This window comes from Embiotoca jacksoni, unplaced genomic scaffold (assembly GCF_022577435.1).
Source record: "Embiotoca jacksoni isolate LCO1_2020_lvr unplaced genomic scaffold, fEmbJac1.0.p SCAF_3, whole genome shotgun sequence".
NCBI classification, from domain to species: domain Eukaryota; kingdom Metazoa; phylum Chordata; class Actinopteri; family Embiotocidae; genus Embiotoca; species Embiotoca jacksoni.
In genome coordinates this window covers 16,227,428-16,245,795 of record NW_027185381.1, presented here as the reverse complement: position 1 = coordinate 16,245,795, position 18,368 = coordinate 16,227,428, and the positions used below count along the sequence as shown (strand labels likewise).

The following is an 18,368-nucleotide window of genomic DNA, read 5'->3' as shown; positions in this document are numbered from 1 at the left end:
GGGTGGGTGGGGTGTGTGTCTACTTGTGACCAGTGGAGGGCAGTAAAGCGCAACCGACGCCTCTTAATATCAACGAAGAAGAATTCGCCCCGCTCTCTCATCAGTAAGCGACAAAGATGGCTGCCTGTGGGCTGCTCCGCTCCCTCTCTTCCCACTTTTCTACTGTTTTGCCTTTACTCGCTCGCTCCGCACCGCTGTCTCCGCTGCCCTTCGCTTCTAAGCATTATTTGGGCAGGACGCTAGCCTCCTCCAGCCGACTATCAGCAGGTGCGGCCGCCGTGAACGCGTTTTAGAGCAGCACGTTAAACTTAACATGTTTTGGTTGTTTTTTTTTTTTGGCACGTCGAGGGTGACGTTAGCTTAAGGACGTGGTAGCTAACGACGCCTCTTGCCTATTTGTCTGTTTCTGTTTTTATTTATTTATTTATTTTTTAATCTGTTCTGTCTTTCTCTTGCAGCGCTTAAATTCACAGACAAGCACGAATGGATTCGAGTAGATGACGGCGGAGTTGGGACCGTCGGCATCAGCAACTTCGCACAAGTGAGTTACCTGGCCGTCGCGTGCGCGTACTCGTTGTGGTGTACGCGCACTAAAAATTCAAAAAAAAAAAAATGTTTTCACGACTTTTTGACCTCGCTTTTTGACCACTTTGCAGGAAGCCCTGGGAGATGTAGTTTACTGTGGACTGCCAGAAGTGGGAACACAGCTGGCTCAGCAAGGTATGGAGCTCAGTGAAGGACGCACCAATGTCATGAAGGGATGTGGAAATAAATTCTACCTGTTAACGGTCTGAAGTTGGTGATACAAATTTTACATACATTTTGTGATATTTGATCATTTGTTTAAGTTTAAATTTGTTTCCCCGTGGTTTTGTTACTGCTTTGGTCCCTGATATATACATACGTACATATATATTATAGCATGTATTTGTGCACTTTTTTTTTTAATGTTTTATTTTTTGGTGAGATATTGGATGATTTGAACATTTATTGAAAGGAAACCGCGAGAAGTTTAGAAGGAAAAGTCACGATTTGGTGGAGCTGTTAACAACTCAAGACATCTGACGTGTGACCCCAACTACATACTGATCTTTCAGAAAACAAAAAAGTTGGAAACCACTGGTTTCATCTTTAACAATGTGTTAGATTTGAAAAAGTTTTTTATTTCATCCAGTGTCAAATATTCATTTTAAAGTTGGAAGTATAAAGTTGCATCAAATGGAAATAATCAAGTAAAGTACAAGTGCCTCAAAGTTGTTCTTGAATAAATACCGAGTAAAAATCAACAATGACGCCTCTACTTCTTTGATCCACATATGATTGAGTGGTTATTTGATTTTGTCATCATCACCAGTTATTCGTTTATGGATGAGCAGCTACTGTCGGAAAAACTCCCCGTGTTATATTTTTCTTCTGCCAGTTTAACATCAAAGCTCGTTTTGGTTCAGCCTGAGCGCGTCAAAAGTGATGTAGAGAATAAGTTGTAGTCAGTTTGTCAGATTGAGAAAACGAGTTTTAAAAAAAAATTCTCCGTATTTCTGTGCTGTTTTGAACTTTGTTGGAGATGTATTTCATTTTAACGCGACAGGCCTACCAAAGCTTGGATTTTTGTTTTCGAACAAAATCCATCCATGTCAATTGAGTCAACCTAATTTTGCACTATTTACTTGTGCTGTGTGCGTATGACATGTCCGTGTCCAACTTTGATGTGAAGCTGACCGTTTCTGACGTTTGCTGTCACAGATGAGTTCGGAGCTCTGGAAAGTGTGAAGGCAGCCAGTGAGCTTTATTCCCCCTTGACTGGAGAAGTCGTAGAGGTCAATACGCTACTGGCAGACAACCCCGGTCTGGTCAACAAATCCTGCTACAAAGATGGTAAGCGCACTCAGAATATACGTAGTCCAGTCCCTGTATCTCATCCTGTTATGTGGAGAAGTCATTTGAAAGTGAAAGTAGTGGATCATACTGTGGTTTAGGTCAAGGTAAAAAAAAAAAAAACTGGAATGAAAGGAAGGTCATTGTGCAGTTGGCACGTTGACACTACTCTCTCGTTTGTTTCTTCTTAAAACTACAACTATTATCTTTTGATAGGTGTATATTTTTGCAAAAGAATGTTACATCTACACCATTACAGATATTTTACAAAATAAATATTTTTTTTTCTCCACATTTTGGCCTTTTATCCATATGTAAACAATGTTTTAGGTCACTAAAATCAATTATTATTTTTTTTTAAACATCCTCTAAAGTGAAGATGTTCTAACATTTTGAGTTCTGTGGATCCACGTGGACATTAACAGTAAAAATGGAGCGTTTGGGAACATGCCTGGTGTTGTTTTGTTTAATGAGTATGAGCTTGAAAGAACAATCACGGCTGTGATGTTTGTCTTTATGTTTGGTTAGCACTCGCAATTACAATTTTAAAACCTCCCTATAAATACATAATTAGCTTCTATTGTTTTTCTTCTTAATTAGATTCCGACAACGCTTACCAAGAATGGCCTTCTGGTGACGGTGGTGATTTAAAAAAAAAAAATTATGTGAAACATCAACAACAACAAAATCGTTATGCTTTACAAATTATATCTTTGCTGGTATTTGTTCAAAAAAACAGCAATTGTCATTGGTTGAAAAGTACCAAGAATTCCCGACTGAGGGCTGTGAGGTGTAATTTTTGGACAGTAGATGGCAGTCACGCGACATAAAAGGACATAAAGCTGAAGCTGTTGTATAATTGAGTTTTATTTTACACCATGATTTCCATATTTTGTTTGTGAAAATGTAGCTTTATTAACCCACTCTGGATCCTGCAAATGAGGAGCATCTTTAGACCCAATAATAGTCTTCTTTTGTTCACACGGTAATGACCTGCTAAATGTTAAAAGTGAATATTCAACAACAGCTTATTCAGTTTTAAGTAATATAACTTTGAATACAATAAAAATGAGTTTGTTGTTCTCTGTGATGGATTATATAACTCAAGCAGCTTCAACATCTTATCAAGTTGATTTTCTCACTGTAGCGGGTACATGAAAACAAATTCCCATAAAAGTGTACATTAGAAAATGGTGGCAGTGATATTAATGTTGCCGTACTGCGCAAAGGCTGTCGGCACTAAAAGTAAACTGAGAATGCTTTAAATGTAATAGCTTAAATATTTGTATTTGCCAATTGTCTTTGCACAAAGTGCAGAAAATAGAAAAACACAACCAAATATTGGTATGACCTCTCTACCCTTAAAACAGCAACTGCCACAAGCACCAGGGTGACTCTATGGTGTTGAGATCGGGGCTCCGTTGGGGGCCAGATATCGGTTGCAGGACTCCTCGTTCTTCTTTGTGCTGAAGATGCTTCTTTGAGTCTGGCTGTAATATTGGGATCAGTGTCATGCTGCAGAACAATGGGACTGATCAGGCGGCTCCCTGATGGTATTGCGTAATGAATGAGAGGCTAAACATCTAATAAAAAAAACTTTAAAAAAAACTATCCACAGTACTGTGTGTGCTTGTGACCCTTGACCCACAGCTCAACCTGATCTTAACCTATTCACTATAGGCTGGCTGATGAAGATGACAATTGCCAACCCTGCTGAGCTTGACCCTCTCATGGATGAAGCAACATATGAGAGATACATCCGCTCCATCGAGGACTAACCTAACACCCCCATAATAAGTGCTATGCTCCCTTTCCCTTTTTTTTTTTTAAACACCACTGGCAGGGAGACGCAATAGATGTGCCTGTCGATTACAACGCAATGTTTAGCATCTACCAGTGGAGCTCTGTAGCTCCAGCCTGCTGACCTGCCAGTGTTGTAGAGCTGTGAACTTTAGAAATCCTTTATCTACGGTTACAGATTGACTGACTTAAGGGGGACCTGCCAGGGGACCTGCCAGGCTGCATTGACTCCACTTCAAAAGTGGAGTCCACTTCAAAAGTGGAGTCAATGCAGCCTCAAACCCCCCCAAACAGAAGAGACTGAGACTGAAACCCTGTTCTAGGACACCGTTAGACTTAAAAAGAACTTTGATCTTTATGGTATTAATTATGTCGGTCTGCACTGCATGTATGATAGCTAAACTGTGGACATGGGACCTGTAAAATAGAAAATAAACATTTCCTTACACATCTTGTTTTCTTTGTTTTCTATTCGCCGGTGTTTGGACTTTATATAAAATGTGGATAATCATTTTTACAGCTCGTGTAATATCATTTCAATGTGACTGCACGAGGTCTCACGCAGGCAATATGTTGGGCTCCATGTTGCATATCCAGCTTCAAGTTCGAACACGTTACACAAATACCAAAAAATTTGCCCCAGAACCAAAATCCAGAACACAAGACTGGAACAATTGCCCAATACCTGAGATTATGCTGAATGCACACTATAGAAAACATTAGGAGCGTTTACCCTCTTGTAAACTTTTTTTTTTATTTTTTTTTTTTACAAATATTCTCATAATCCACATTTTTGGACCCACTGCATCTTAGATGTCCTTGCCTCATCTTTACACTTAAAAAAAAAAAAAAAAAAACTCTTCTTCTGTAACCTTTTCTACGTTTGCATTTTGCAGCCGGCGTCTGTCTGGTAACGTAGAACTTGTAAACTTTCAGTATCGATCTTCGGGTCATTTCAGTGAACTGACCGCCCCACCGGGTACCGTAGAGAACCCGTCCTTGGCCGTTGGGGTTCGCCTGGCCCTGCCTCGAGGTGTCGGAGGCGCAGGGAGCCCTTCCATTCTGCGATAATCGCTCTCCAGCCTCTCCTTTCTCCGGACTCCCTCGTGCATCACGCTGGCGGTGAAGTCTCTCTCGTTAAGGAAGGCAATGGTCTCGTCCCTCTTGCGGCTCACGTAACCTTTTAGCACGGCGCTGTAGGGGTTTGATGCCGCGTCTGCGTCCGGATCTTCGAACTGGTGTTTGAATTCCATGCGGGTGATAACGGGCAACAGGAACTGCTTCCCCTCTGCCACCACAGCCCCGTCCCTGTGCGATAGGCCCGGAGCCTCGGAGACCAGGCGGGGCGGCAGAGGCACCAAGTCGCAGCCTGAGCGCTTGTCCACATACTCTCCGAACTCTTTACGCACCGAAGCTACATCTTGGAGAGAGCGATTCCTCCGCTCCTCTAGGTCTGTGATTATTCGCTGAGGATACGTCTGGCCAAACACGACGCCTGAACGATGAAGACGGCGGGGGCACAAGATTTCGATGTTAAGGTGCGTAACTCTATACCGCGCACGGTATTAATTCAAAAACTCTCGTAACGGTTCTTGCTATTATGATTTCAAAAGGAGCGGCGGAACCTACAGCATTATGAATTCCTCACCTGCACGCCGCAGCACGGACGCAGGGCATTTCCAGGGTTTGTGAATTAGCTCGTCGGGCAGATCTGCAAGTTCAGGACACCACTTCCTGATGTAGCTGCCGTAGGGGTCACAGGTCAACGCTGCATCAGTGGGGTGCATGACGAAGCTCCAGTGATCCAGGCCACACATGCCCCCATTCTGCCACATCATGGCATCTATGGCAACATCTGCATCCACCAGGGTGTCCTAAACACACGTAAACCGCATTCAGAGGTGGTCTGGGAGATCAGCTGGCCACTCGTGATTGGATAAACCAAATCGCATGACAACGCCAGGCGTCAACATGGCCTATGTGAGCGCATGTGTGCCTGTATGCACCTCACCTGGAACCAGCGGTAGCCCTCTTGCCAAGGCAGGTAGAGATACGCAATGAGAAAAGAGGCCACAACATGTCTCATGTAGTTGTTCATCCAGCCTGTCAGCCACAGCTGCCTCATGGCTGCATCAACCAGAGGGTAGCCTGTCTGACCTCGCTGCCACGCCTTCAGGTGGCCACGATCAGCGCTCCACCGCAGAGCCTGCAAATACCAGTGGAAGAATAATACTCCGTTCACGAACAGAATTCTTCACAGTGTGTTATGGGCTTTTAATTACAAATGGATAAAGTGTGGTGGCTAACTGACAAATCTAAAGGTTTCAATTTGAGCCAATTTCAACCTTGTATGGAGGTCTGAGGGATTCCCAGGGGAGGTCAGGAAACAGCGTCAGCTCCCAGTAAGCTAAATCTCTCCAGGCCAGTTTGCGTTGGAACTTGGGGGGTCGACAGCGAGCTCCTTTAGCATCCCACGATAGCCAGCATGGGCTGAGCTGACCAAAGTGAAGGTAGGGAGACAGGCAGCTGGTGTTCGGAGCATCTGCCCTGCCCGACTCCTTTTCATACCTGTACACACCTGGGAAATGTGGAAATAATCATGTGGTGGTGTTCAGTGCCGCACTTACAAGCTTTCCTCCAAGCGCCATTTACAAAGTGCATGCAAGGCGTCTCACCATCACGGAGAAAGGCCTCTAGGCGGGCGAGTGCTCCCTCTTCACTAAAATCCCAGGACTTCCGTATGTTGGCTGCCCAGTCAATCTGAATGCCAGAACGAACACAAGAAAAATACTGAGGACTGCGTGATGGAATCGTAATTGTATTCAGTCTTTCTCGCTAAAAGCTTTTGAGAACTGCTCTGCTGTGGTCACTCACCGTTGTGCCATCCTTTCTGCGGGGCATCCGAGCGAGGCCCAGCGAGTCCAAAGGGACACCCCGCGGCCATCGAGTGGGTGTAGGGAGAGATACCGGAGGGTCCAGGGGAACACCTAGTGGAGGCCCTGGGTTCTGTTTACAACAGCTCATGAAGTGAGACACTGAACCTATTCCTACATCACAGAAGAAAATCAATTACAGTTGATCAAAATGGCCCTGTTGCAATTTAGATTACTCAAACATTATTTTGACCTTTAACTAACCTCTGAGTCCCACACCCTCTGTGCTGACAGAATAAGGGTCTCTGAGGCAGTAAGAGTGGAACAGCCTGTATTCAACACCTTCTTTCTGCAGAGCTGAAACCACCACATCGTCCCTTTCCTTCAGCCAGGGCTCATACAAGGCGTTAGCCAGTACTGTTCTTGCCCCGGTCTCCTTTACCAACTCCTTAAGTGCATTCAGAGAAGACCCAACCTCATTCCCCTCTCCAGTTGCCTTGAGAAAGACAAGATGGCTGCCAGTGCGCTCCAGAGATGAGCGAAAACAAGACAACGCCTGATGAAGCCAGTATTTACCTGTTGAAAAAGGAGGACATTATCACACAGCAGCGGGGAGACTTGCAAATTGACCGTCTTCAGTTGTGCGAGAGGTCTTTTGGCAAAGCAAAGCCGTCACTGTGCTTTGACAAAGTTTGCCGTAATCACCGCTTCTTCGAGCAACTTACAAGCTCCCCCCATCGCCACTGTAATCCCTGGTCCCTCCTCTTCCTCAGGGCTCCAGATGAAGACCGGGATGACAGGTGCGCCCACCTGCAGCGATCCCGTGAGAGCAGGGTTGTCACGCAGTCGCAAATCCCTCCTGAACCACAGCACTACTGGTGGTGGTGCTGACGGAGAACAGGGCAAGCCTACCGGCTGCTGACCAGCGTTTTTACGCCGCTGACGCCTATTCTTACAGCGTTTTGGTTTCTCTGATTGATTCACATCTCTCTCCCCAATCATTTGACCACCGTCTCTTACTGTATCTTGCTTGGAAATTGAGGCACCCTGTTCTGGGACACTGACAGCCTGATCGTTCCCAGGTGTCTGCTTGTTATATTTGTCAAGATTCGTCCGTGGTGCGCACTCCTTGCTCCAGGGTCCAGTTTGTCCTGAGTGGGTCTTTTTTCTCCTGCCATTTACACCTGCTTGCTGGGTGTCGTTGCTTCCCTGGGACTCGGATACGGAGTTCGGCTGAACAGCGCTGCTCGGATCGGTTCTGCCTTCAGGCTGCGGGAGTTGGGACTCTTGGCTGGAAGTTGACAGCTGGTGATCTTTCATTTCCAGTAGTGAGAGAGCCAAACCCAGTTCCAGTTCATCATCTTCAGTCTACAATTAAATGAGGACAAGCCATTAGTATCACTGTTGAAATTACTTCTTTTTCTTAAGTTGCTGTAGTTTAACATGCCAGTTCCAGTATACACTGCAACCCAAACTGCTGAACACCAAGATTGCTTTGCATTACGGACAATGAAGGCTGGTATTAATGATAAGATAGCTATTTTTTGTTTTGTTTACACAGTCATTTTATTGAGCTTAAGGTCGAGCATGCACTTTGTAAAGAACCACAAGTGTTGTTTTTTTTTTTTTTTTACTTATTTTAACATCTGTGTACAGACAGGGCTTGATTTAAACTTTATTAGGAAAACTGTATCGATACTGAGGCAGGCCTCCCTTTGTTCTCAAAACAGCTTCAATTCCTTGTGGTATGGATTTCAAAAGATGTTGGAAATTCTGCGTTGTCAGTCCTATAGCCGTGTCCTGCTGGATGTAGCCATTAAAATGATGGTAACTTATGACCATAAAGTAATGCACATAGTCAATAACAATACGCAGATAGGCGACTTGTTGTACAAGTGTCCTTTACTGAATACATTTTTGCACCATCCTGTTGTGCTGAGAATATCAGGAGTTCCATTAGGAGTTTCAGAAATTCTCAAACCAGCCAGTCAACAAATATGCAATTCTAACGTGAACTGTAACGGAAGCTCCTGACCTGTATCTGCATGTTTTTATGAACTCCTCTGCTGCAACATTATTGGTTGATGAAAAAGCAGGTGTACAAGTGTTCAATAAGTGTACCTATTTCTGACTATCCTCCTAGTTTGCTCCACTGGTTCGAGTAGAACAACTTACAATTTAAACATCTTTATTACTACTATGTTTGCGCTAATGATACTTATACTAATATTCCTGTTTGGTTTATGAATACTTTGTTAATTACGTCAATTAATTCTCAGCAGAGCTCTACACAAGAGCTGCAATGATTGGTCAATTCATCAATCGGTTCATTGACAGAAAATGAATCACTATTTTGATCATTGATCAACGATCAAATTCCTGATTCCAGCTTTACATGTGAATATTTAAGGGTTCCTTAGATCTTTTTTTTTTTTTCCACTGCAGACATTTTGACATGTCACAGTAGAGAAAGCAGTTGAATTAAAGATGGTCCAGTTCCATTTAGTGTTCCAGTAAGTGATGACGGTAAACCAGCAGGCACAAAATCTGCTCCTCCTCTAAGTGGAATGCATCATTAATACACCTGTGTTTTCCCGACAATGAGCTTTGGTATACACTGGCCGGCAGTTTCTGACAGTTTTAAGACTAAGGGGCTAATTTATTCATCGAGGTAATAATCAATCTTGGAGATATCTGTGACTTGCAGCCCTACTCGGCATGAATCTGAGCAGAGGTTTCATCGACCAGAGTAAGTTGAGTGTGCAGGTGTGATTAGCTGTGAGCTAACTATACGTAAATTGAGCCTGTGCCATTTTGGCTCCAAGCAAGACTGTGTTGGGTTAAGTTTAGTACAAAATCTAATTACATCATTTTTATATATTTACAAATTTAACATGTCAAAAGTCAATTTCTTTTCCTCAGGAGTATGTGGAACAAAAAAGAAAAAAGTGCCATGTATTTGCTCTATCCCTGGCTATCTACGGTGAGTTGTTTGCGAACACTTTAGCCACAACAAGTAAACTCAATTTAAATTCTGCCTCTAATAATTGTCAACAAACACAAAAGACACAAAAAAATAACTGTATTAAAAAACAAACAAAAAAACGCTCTTTTCTTCTGATTTGTTCTCAATTGATTTTTAAACACTCCCGTTGGTTTCTGATGAACAAAATCTATTCAATGAAACATATTCATGTCCGTTTTACGTTTATTTTAGAATTTCTAACCACTTTGTAAGTGTTGATTTAAAAACCTGCAATGCCATAGTTACATTGAAACGGTCACTGACCTTGATGAAATATCCCTGATAGATGGAGGTGAGGGTGGAGTGCAGGCTGCTGTTGGCCGTGGACAGAGGCCGGATGAGGGACGGGAACTGCGAGCGGGTCTCTTGGTGCCCCAGGACGGACGCACACATGGCAAAGAACCACTCTGGATCCTCTCGACCCATCAGCACTTCCCTTAACATCTTCCTCACCAGCTGGGCTGCCTCCGCCGGAGGAGGCATCTTCATGTGAGAGGTGACGATCATTTTTTTCTATGTTTAAGCTTGAAGTTCAGGCATTCGGCTCACAAACTGCTCCACATTGCGAACATACCCAAACTACTGGTTACTAAACGACAGCTGATTTCCAGTTACACAAGCCATGTGTTAGTGTTTTGTAACCTGCAAAAACTAAAGACATGTAATGGGTAAATATCACCAGTAGGGGGTGCACAAATCTAATAAATAGGAGCTGTGTATGGAGGCCAGTGAAACCCACGGGCACCTGGCCGTTTTTTATTCACAGCCTATGAGTAACACATGGGACTCCTTGTTTATATTTCATTAATTTGATATTATCGAAGAGCGATATAGACTCAATACAAGCTATAGGAATGTTTGTTTTTGTCATAGATTTAAGTTTAATCTTCCTGTCGACAGCGAGTCGTATCTGTCAACTAAAATGTTTCATGATCGGGGGTCCCCACAAGCTAAATCCAATCAAACATAGATCCCTGGTTCAATTGGAAGTGATGTTAAAATGCTGGGGGGGACATCTGCCTTAAGATAATCATTCTACAATTTTTTTACATAGCCTTCATCTTGACAGGAATGTTGTCCTTTTCAAGTGTATTCTGTGATGTGAAAATGAAAAACAAAGCCAGGAGACAATGTATCCAGCAGTGAATTTTTAATCATGGTCTGTATTCACGCTGTTGAAGGGTTGCTAAGTAATTGATTTTTTTAATGAGATGATGAATAAGCTTTTGAATGCACGCAGCAGGGGACAATGATTTGTGACACTTGTGGACCAAACTACAAAATGCTTTGTGTAGTTGATAAGCTCCACTTGTAATCCTGTACCACAGGAACTACTCAGAAGTTGTATTTTGCAGGTGCTGTCAAGAGAAGTGTTTGTCAAGTATTTCTCAAATATTCATCAAAAATGTGACTCAAGGCTTCAAATACAAGGACATAAAGTTTCAGTTGTTCAGACTATTATGTCAAAGGTATGCAGAGTGTATGAAGGGAAGATGTGTTGAGAGCTGTGGAATGTGAAGAGAGGGAGAGAGGGAGAAAGAGATTGAGAGAGAGAGAGAGAATCAATAGTGTTTAGACAGAGAAGTGGAGTCTAAGTGTGTGATCAATAGAGAGCAGAGAGGAGAGATTAGCTGCTTTTCTCTCTCAAACTAACACTGACAAATTGGTGAATTGGTGTATCGGCCCTTGGGCTAAACGGATTGACCTGCTGTTTCCATGTTGTACCGTGTACTGTCAATAAAGATCTGTGTTCAGTGTGGGTCTCAATGAAGACAGTGAATGAAGCACCAGAGGAGAGGAAAAGGGGAGAGGAAGGAAGGGAAAGGGAGAAGTAGTCGAAAGGTGGAAAAGCAAAGTGACGCCGCCCAGGTGCCACGTAGCCGAGATGCTCACAAAATGTCCACACCTCTATCTCATTAACACATACGTGCACTCACATGTGCATCCTCGTGCACACTGTTATAAAACCATAATAACGTCTCCAGGAAAATTAATGGAAAGACAGATTAAAAACTAAGTGAGGAGAAACGGGCCATTGGTGTAGCTATTTGCAACTCATAAATCATTCTGACACACCCACGCGCATGTAGACACACGCACACGCCCACACGCACGCGCGCGCGCGCGCACACACACACACACACACATCCACACACGTACTGTAATTAACCACAGGCTATTTACTCTCTCCTGCTGTAAATTAGACATGCAGACACAGTTATTACATTAGGGGGATCTGCCATGCAGAATGCTAACAGGAGGAGGAGGGGATACTCGTGCACACAACGACCGACCGGCTCATACAAACATAAACACACACACATAGATGTACACAAGAAAGAGGGTATGGAAGAATCATAGACTGACGGGAGTGAAAATGAAGCTGCAGCACAGAGAATAGGGGCCCCCAGCTCTTTGTTCCCTGCTGCATTTCATTATCTGAAACGCCAGCCAACACACACGAGACACACACACACACACACACACACACACACAAAACGCACCTCCCCCTTCCCTGAAGCTGTCTGCCTCCACTCCATGCACACAGCACAAAAAAGAGAGGAAAATAGAGATACTGCGTCAGTGCCATTCAATGGCATCTGGACTCGGTCATGACAAGCATGTCTGCACGGTCATCCTTAGCGAATCAACCGGTCCTGAAGGTGCTCTGAGTTGACCAGTTCCCTTCAACCTGTGCCGGTAGAGAGCACAACCCCATACATTCTATTTTAAACAGGACAATAGGAGATCAGGACTTGATTAAAGCAAGTATTGATACTCCGTCTTCAGTAGCTCGTCTCCATCTAGTTCATCTGAAGTATTTTTTCTAGCAGTCCTTCTGTTTGTGTGTGCGTCCTCTGGTTCCCTCTTCCTCCCTCACCCCTCTCTGTCCCTCCGTTTTCCCACGGTGATCGATAGCTCATTACAATCATTGACTGCGGCTCATCAGCACCTGTTAAGGTCTGGAGAGGCAGAAAAGGTGCATGTGCGTCTGAGAGTGTGTGTTTTGTGATGCATGCCTATTGATAAATAGAGAGATTGGTTTAGAATGAGTCAGAGGTGTCTGACATTCTAATGGTTATTTTCTGATTCACATTTATTGCTGCGGGTGTCTAGTTTGTCGCCGCTTTATGGTCCGTGGTCTTGGGGAACATCTTATTATGCAACTCACGTGGGTACCATGGTTTGTTGCTATGGTGATTGCCAAGGGAGCCAGAGTATTATAGGTGTTTATCCTAGACAGGAGCAAGGCTACTCTCTGTCTATCAGGACAAGCTTCAATTTACCACACAGTTTGGACCACACATTAAGATCAATACAATCTCAGAGGGACAAAGGGAAAATGCAGAATACAACACAGTCAAGTATGGATGTGATTTAGCAGTTTGATTATTCAGTATTCATATTCCTGGAAGAAAGCGCTTGTTCAAACATTCAGTTGTTGGTTTAATGCGTCACTGTAGGGTTTGTTTTTGGAGAGGACAGGCTGAGGCGAAAGAAGCAAACAGAGAAAAAGACAGACTCTGAGAGACTATTAGAAACTACAAACCCATGGTTAAAGGCAAGGAGAAATGTGTAAAAAAGAAAAAAAAAAAAAAAGCACACAAAATAAAAGAAACAATTGTTAGATCCCAAGAAGTTCCCCATGGATTCATTCACAGGATGTGGTCTCGGAAAAGAGGGAAATTGGTATAAGAGTGTGAAGTGTTAAGGAAAAGGGGATATAAATAAAGTGAATACAATGGAGGGCTGAATAGAAAACACATCTCTCAGACCATGCATAAATTACACACATCATTTACATATTCATTATGTTTTGTGTTCTAATGAGAGTATTTGCTTAATAGCTCCACCACCACTGGCAGCTTTTGTTTGACGCAGGAGAATTTAAAAAGGAGGAGAAAAAAAAAGAAAAACAAAGGAGCAAGGGTCATCTCGGTAAAGTCGGTGAGGTCAGCGGTGCACAATCAATTTTACTTATAATCGAATCAATCATATTGTTGTAGTTTGAATGTGTGAAGAAGCACAAGCTGCTCAAGGCTCTGAGACATGTGAAATGAAGCACACATGATGGGGGTTGGTAAAAGTTAATTAAAACAACACAGCTTTCTCTAAACTCATAGCTCTCTTCGTCCTTCCTCTCCTGTCTCAGTGGGATAAGTAACTACTGCTTTAATTACCTACAGGGCAGTCACTGAGAGCATTCCTTCAGGTGCCAAAAGAGTCTTCCAAACGACAACAAAGACCAGCGATTTGCGGCGCGCCTTTAAGAAACGAAAAGTTGCCCATGTCTCAACGAAGTAATAGACAAATGCAGCATTACATACAAACTGAGGAGGTTTGATTCAGAAAGTGAATGAATGAAATAAGGGGAAGAGAGAGGGATGGAAATGTAGAGACAGGGGGAAGGGCAACGGAGGGATGAGCTACAAATGAGAGCGATGGCGGTGGCAGGTTGGCACAGTGCCATCCAGTCAGGACTTGAGCGGGGGCGGGCATGGGCATGGGCGAAGGGGTGAGGAGAATAAGAATAAAAGAGGAAGAGGAACAGAACTCCATACTGCTACCATGGTGCCACCTTGGCACAGGCATAATGGGCTGTAACAAACAGGGGGCTGGGCAGAGAAAAGGAACACGTGAAAAATATCAGAGGATGGTGGATCGTAGAAGTAAGTAAGATACCAGCCGACAGAAGATGACTCGGATGTAGATGGATGAAGAAAGCATAGAGAAGACGAGAATGGATGATACTCAAAAACCGTACATGACGAGCGTCGGTCGTATGAAAAGAAATGGCGTCGAAACATCTTGCGTTGCACCCATTTTCGGACGTTTCTTCTCTCGATGCCAGCCGCAGCGTGCCAGTCAACGGACAGCGTGCCAGCTTGCACTCGTGGCACACACGACGCGATCAAAACGGATGGCGAAGAACTGTCATACTCAAAGACAAGGGGACTCACCTCTGAGGATTTGCTACTAATCATCGTTTGTTTGCTTGGACAAAGCCAAGAAGAGGTGCCCGGGCAACCGTTGCCAGCGATTCTGTGATGGCATCTTTTCAGTGCCGGCGAGGGCACAGGGAGAAAGATGGCATGCTGCCAAGGCAATATAATACACACATTTGCAAACAGAAACCTCCATACGGTGAGCAGAACATTTCGGATGCCTTGAATGTTTTCGGCAATGGTTTCCCCTCAAGGGAGAGACTAGAGACAGATGTGGCACCATGCCAAACGGAAAATGTGAGGCGTTCGCAGGTGCCATTGAAAGCTGTGCAAAACCGCAGCAAATGCAGAAAGAAAAAGTAGCAAAAAGGTTAGAACTGGAGCCACAAATGCGACTGTGGTGGTTACGCGACAAAAAACATTTCCTCGATGCCAACTCTGCCCAGTGCCAACTGCTGCGCTGAAAGGAAGTTACTGGCCATTACAAAGAACTACGACAAGGGATTGTACCATTCCACTGTGGAGAGGAAGAGTATGCGGAAGAAGAGGAATAATACGCACACTGAATAAAGGATATAGAAGGGAAAAAATGGGGAATTTTGTGCTTAACGAAGAACAGTGGGAGTGGGTGGACAAGGATGATGAAGAGCCTCTTCCCTGCACTTGCACACCTGGGATGTTCTTAAAGGGATATCCCCTCAGACTTCTGTTTGTGTTAAAGGGAGGGATGTGTTGGCATCATTTCCAGGGTGTCAAGCTGTGTTTCTCTATTGCCAGTCAAGGAGGGTGCTGCAGTCGTCAGGGGCGGGCAACTGTCTGGGCATCTCATCTGCAGCTAATTAACAGCCACACACTAATTCTAACAGCCGATCATAATTAGCGATTTAATCGCTCGTCAACGCTTTTCTCCCCCCCTAAATTGTGCCTCCTATTTGGACACGTGCGGATAAGCTAAGGAACGCTGGATCCCCCCCTCCCCTCCTCATCGTCCTTCTTTCCTTCATCCTTGGCTCCAGACTCCAGTGGGATCTTAATTAAGCCTGGGCTTCATTATGCAAATGGAGTACAATAAACGACAGCAGAGGTGGAGCTGGATACAGACTAAAACGGAACGGTGGGAGGGGAGCACTGGAAGTGGAAAATGAAGAGATGTGGAAGGTTACTGAAATCTTCTATTTAATGTTACCGCGTTACATTAATTGTATTTTGTTGTTACATGTATGTCTTCAGCGTGCTACAACCACATGTGGTGTGAGAACCAACATTTCACACTCTGATGCTCCAGCTCTGCTGCCACTGGGAAAAGTTCTCTGAAATAACACTGGATATGGAGAATGTCATCTCTCACAAAGAAAATTCATAAGGGAATGGTGACAATGAACCCCTTAATATCACCAGTTGGCTGTTGTCGTGGATACCAAGGAAGATGATAGAGATAAGGAGAGGTAAAGAAGGCAGACAGAAACACTGACAGTGGCAGCAGCATGGCAGCTAATGTCATCTCAGTTTAATCATCGCATGGGATCATGGGGTTCATGAAAATTCATTTGCATATCATTAAATGAAGAGAGGTTATTTGGTACGGGTAGCCAAAATGGGATTGGATGAAGGACGGGAAAAAAAGGAAAATGGAGGGGCTCGTTATTAAACAGCAATGTTTTATAGTCCGCCAGCCGATTCATTTAATTTGGTCGTAATTAAAATGTGTCAGACTCAATCAATCATTCCAACAGGGTTACTATCAATGTTTCAGTCTGAAAAAAGACTAATCAGTGGATATGCAGTCAGACATTTTCCAATAACAGTCGAAGTGCTTTAGTCTACTGTCAAGCTTGACCAATGGACTTTTTTTTGTTTTTTTTGTTCTGATTTATCTGAAGGAGTGTGTCAAAACATTCAGTTTAACTTCTGTGTATTGTGTCAGGACATGTCTATCTCTGACAGGTGGTGATGCACCCTGTGTTAGTCAATAAGAGGGTAGCTCACACTGTCCTTTTGACCTTAGCAATAAGCTGTCCGTGGTGTGCATGTATGTATGTGTATGCCTGTGCATTTCTCATTTGCATAAGTGATGTAATTAGACCGCCCTTTCACATGCAGATCAGTTTGACAACATGGCAATCACTCTAAAACACACATACAGCCACACACACGTACACACACACACACACACGGCAGCACACGCTTACTGCCGTGACCACCCCCATATCATGGGGAGTCTGTTGTCTGTGAGCAGAGAGTGTAAAGATTAACATAATCCAGCTAATAAGTGTGAGTAATATTCACACAGTGACGCGTGGCATAGACACCGTCCTGCTGATGCGTATTTGTATCTCATTATAGATGTAAAGTACTGTGGCCGCCAGTGGCGTGGGGAGTTTGGGGGGGATTTAGAGAGGGCAGTGTGGAGGAGGGATGGTGAGGGGTCACAAAGTGTGGAACTGAATAAGGAGACACCCCACAATAACAATAAACAGCAGTATTTTCCCTAAGTTATCCTCGTCACCCTTTGAGATCTATTAATAGAATATAGACGGATTACACCATGTGCCTTATAACCACAATGCTGGAGATTAAAGGAAGTCTTTCTAATGTCTCCTCAAAATCAGAAAGACATTTCCACTGATTTTGCTGTTTGTTAACAGCAGTAAAAAGGCAGAGTCAGTTTTTGCAGCCAAATGTAGGAATTATAAATAGAATGTATTTGCGCTTGCAGGCTAGCTCTGCCACATGATTGATTAGGATGGTGTGACGACCATTAAAAAGTCATTTAAAAGATGGATAGGGACCACATTTCCAAATAAAAACCACTTTATACCTGATGAAGTGCTGAACAAACTCTCCTTCAAAGACATTTACTGATTACTCTCGGGGTATGAGTGAGTGTAACGTGGGAAGCACCCATGAACTGTGTAGCTCTGCATCAGCTGTAGAGGACTCCAAAGCAATTGTCTGCCCACATTCAGGCAGAGTGGTAGAGCTCACGTTTGGAACATTAAAATTTGACTTTTCTTTTCTTTTTTTTCTTTTTTTAAGATTAAAAGAAGCCGCTTGATATTAATTTGGACAGAGGTGTAATTTATCTGGAGGCACAGGCAGACAAAAGGCACAAACCTACACATGCACACACTGATTGAAAATGTATCTGATAGCACAGCGTCGCTACAGCTGCAGCCTTATCCTAAGAAGCAGAGGTGTGTCTAAATGTGCGAATGTATTTCAGTTCTGTCTCTTTAACTCAGGGCTCCACCACAGCAGCATGCTTTGGGATTCATGCATAAACATGAGCTGGCCTTTCAGCTCTCTCCTCACATAACCAATCTAAATCTAAATGAGCCCCCACTACAGATACACCAGCAGGCAATGACATTACACCCCCTCCCCAGCCCCAGCCCCAGCCCAACCCCCTACTCTACCCTACTACCCCCAGCGACACATATACACCAGCAGGCAATAATTTCACGCCATCCCTCAAAGCCCCCCCCCCCCCCCCCCCCCTCCTCTACCTACTCTCCACGCACACACTCACTCGTACCCCTTTTTGCCGCAACCCCACCAGCTGCACAGTACTCATTTGATTAAGAGGGGGAGGACAGGGAGAAGGAGAAATGGTGGGGGATCACTTTATCAGGATGACTTTCTAAGATGGCTATCATGAGCTACGAAGCTATCTCAAGCCCTCTTCTGTGTTTACTTTGCTATTGTTCTCCCCATGTATCTGTTAGGCTCCTTCCCGCAACACCACACGGAACACAACGGTTACATTTTCCGTTGTTGCATCTCTGTGCAATGGTTAAGCGAATAGCTTGCTGCTGGAGAACAAGAAGCCGATTCCAGTTTGTGCTTGAC

The 18,368-nt window shown here is 44.0% G+C and overlaps 2 protein-coding genes across 4 annotated transcripts; one reads left to right on the top strand and one right to left on the bottom strand.

Annotated features, from left to right (window-relative positions):
- Window positions 1–66: 66 nt before the first annotated feature.
- LOC138206703 (glycine cleavage system H protein, mitochondrial-like) lies at window positions 67–4,123 on the top strand. 3 transcript variants are annotated; one of them, XM_069163601.1, is made up of 5 exons: window positions 67–267; window positions 459–541; window positions 657–720; window positions 1,744–1,875; window positions 2,476–2,898. In XM_069163601.1, exons 1-5 carry the CDS (start codon window positions 117–119, stop codon window positions 2,703–2,705), a joined length of 660 nt encoding a protein of 219 aa, XP_069019702.1. In that variant the 5' UTR covers window positions 67–116; the 3' UTR covers window positions 2,706–2,898. The 3 variants fall into 3 exon arrangements, with proteins under 3 accessions (XP_069019702.1, XP_069019705.1, XP_069019703.1); XM_069163604.1 differs by lacking the exon at window positions 2,476–2,898 and adding an exon at window positions 3,246–3,450 and having other exon boundaries at window positions 80–267; XM_069163602.1 differs by lacking the exon at window positions 2,476–2,898 and adding an exon at window positions 3,556–4,123 and having other exon boundaries at window positions 87–267.
- A 28-nt stretch (window positions 4,124–4,151) lies between these two features.
- LOC138206702 (deoxyribodipyrimidine photo-lyase) lies at window positions 4,152–10,205 on the bottom strand. Its single transcript, XM_069163600.1, has 9 exons — window positions 9,838–10,205; window positions 7,274–7,916; window positions 6,813–7,124; window positions 6,550–6,722; window positions 6,351–6,435; window positions 6,021–6,253; window positions 5,687–5,881; window positions 5,324–5,549; window positions 4,152–5,170 (listed from the first exon to the last, which is right to left on the bottom strand). Exons 1-9 carry the CDS (start codon window positions 10,078–10,080, stop codon window positions 4,626–4,628), a joined length of 2,655 nt encoding a protein of 884 aa, XP_069019701.1. The 5' UTR covers window positions 10,081–10,205; the 3' UTR covers window positions 4,152–4,625.
- Between the last annotated feature and the right edge of the window lie 8,163 nt (window positions 10,206–18,368).

Bases quoted from the DNA above. Each gene is read 5' to 3' on its own strand.
- LOC138206703 (XM_069163601.1), top strand. From the start codon at position 117: ATGGCTGCCTGTGGGCTGCTCCGCTCCCTCTCTTCCCACTTTTCTACT. The intron at 721-1,743 runs GTATGGAGCTCA...TTGCTGTCACAG, and splicing joins AACACAGCTGGCTCAGCAAG to ATGAGTTCGGAGCTCTGGAA. The intron at 1,876-2,475 runs GTAAGCGCACTC...CTTCTTAATTAG, and splicing joins CAAATCCTGCTACAAAGATG to ATTCCGACAACGCTTACCAA.
- LOC138206702 (XM_069163600.1), bottom strand. From the start codon at position 10,080: ATGATCGTCACCTCTCACATGAAGATGCCTCCTCCGGCGGAGGCAGCC. The intron at 6,723-6,812 runs GTTAGTTAAAGG...TCTGTGATGTAG, and splicing joins AGAGGGTGTGGGACTCAGAG to GAATAGGTTCAGTGTCTCAC. The intron at 6,436-6,549 runs GTGAGTGACCAC...TCTGGCATTCAG, and splicing joins GCAGAAAGGATGGCACAACG to ATTGACTGGGCAGCCAACAT.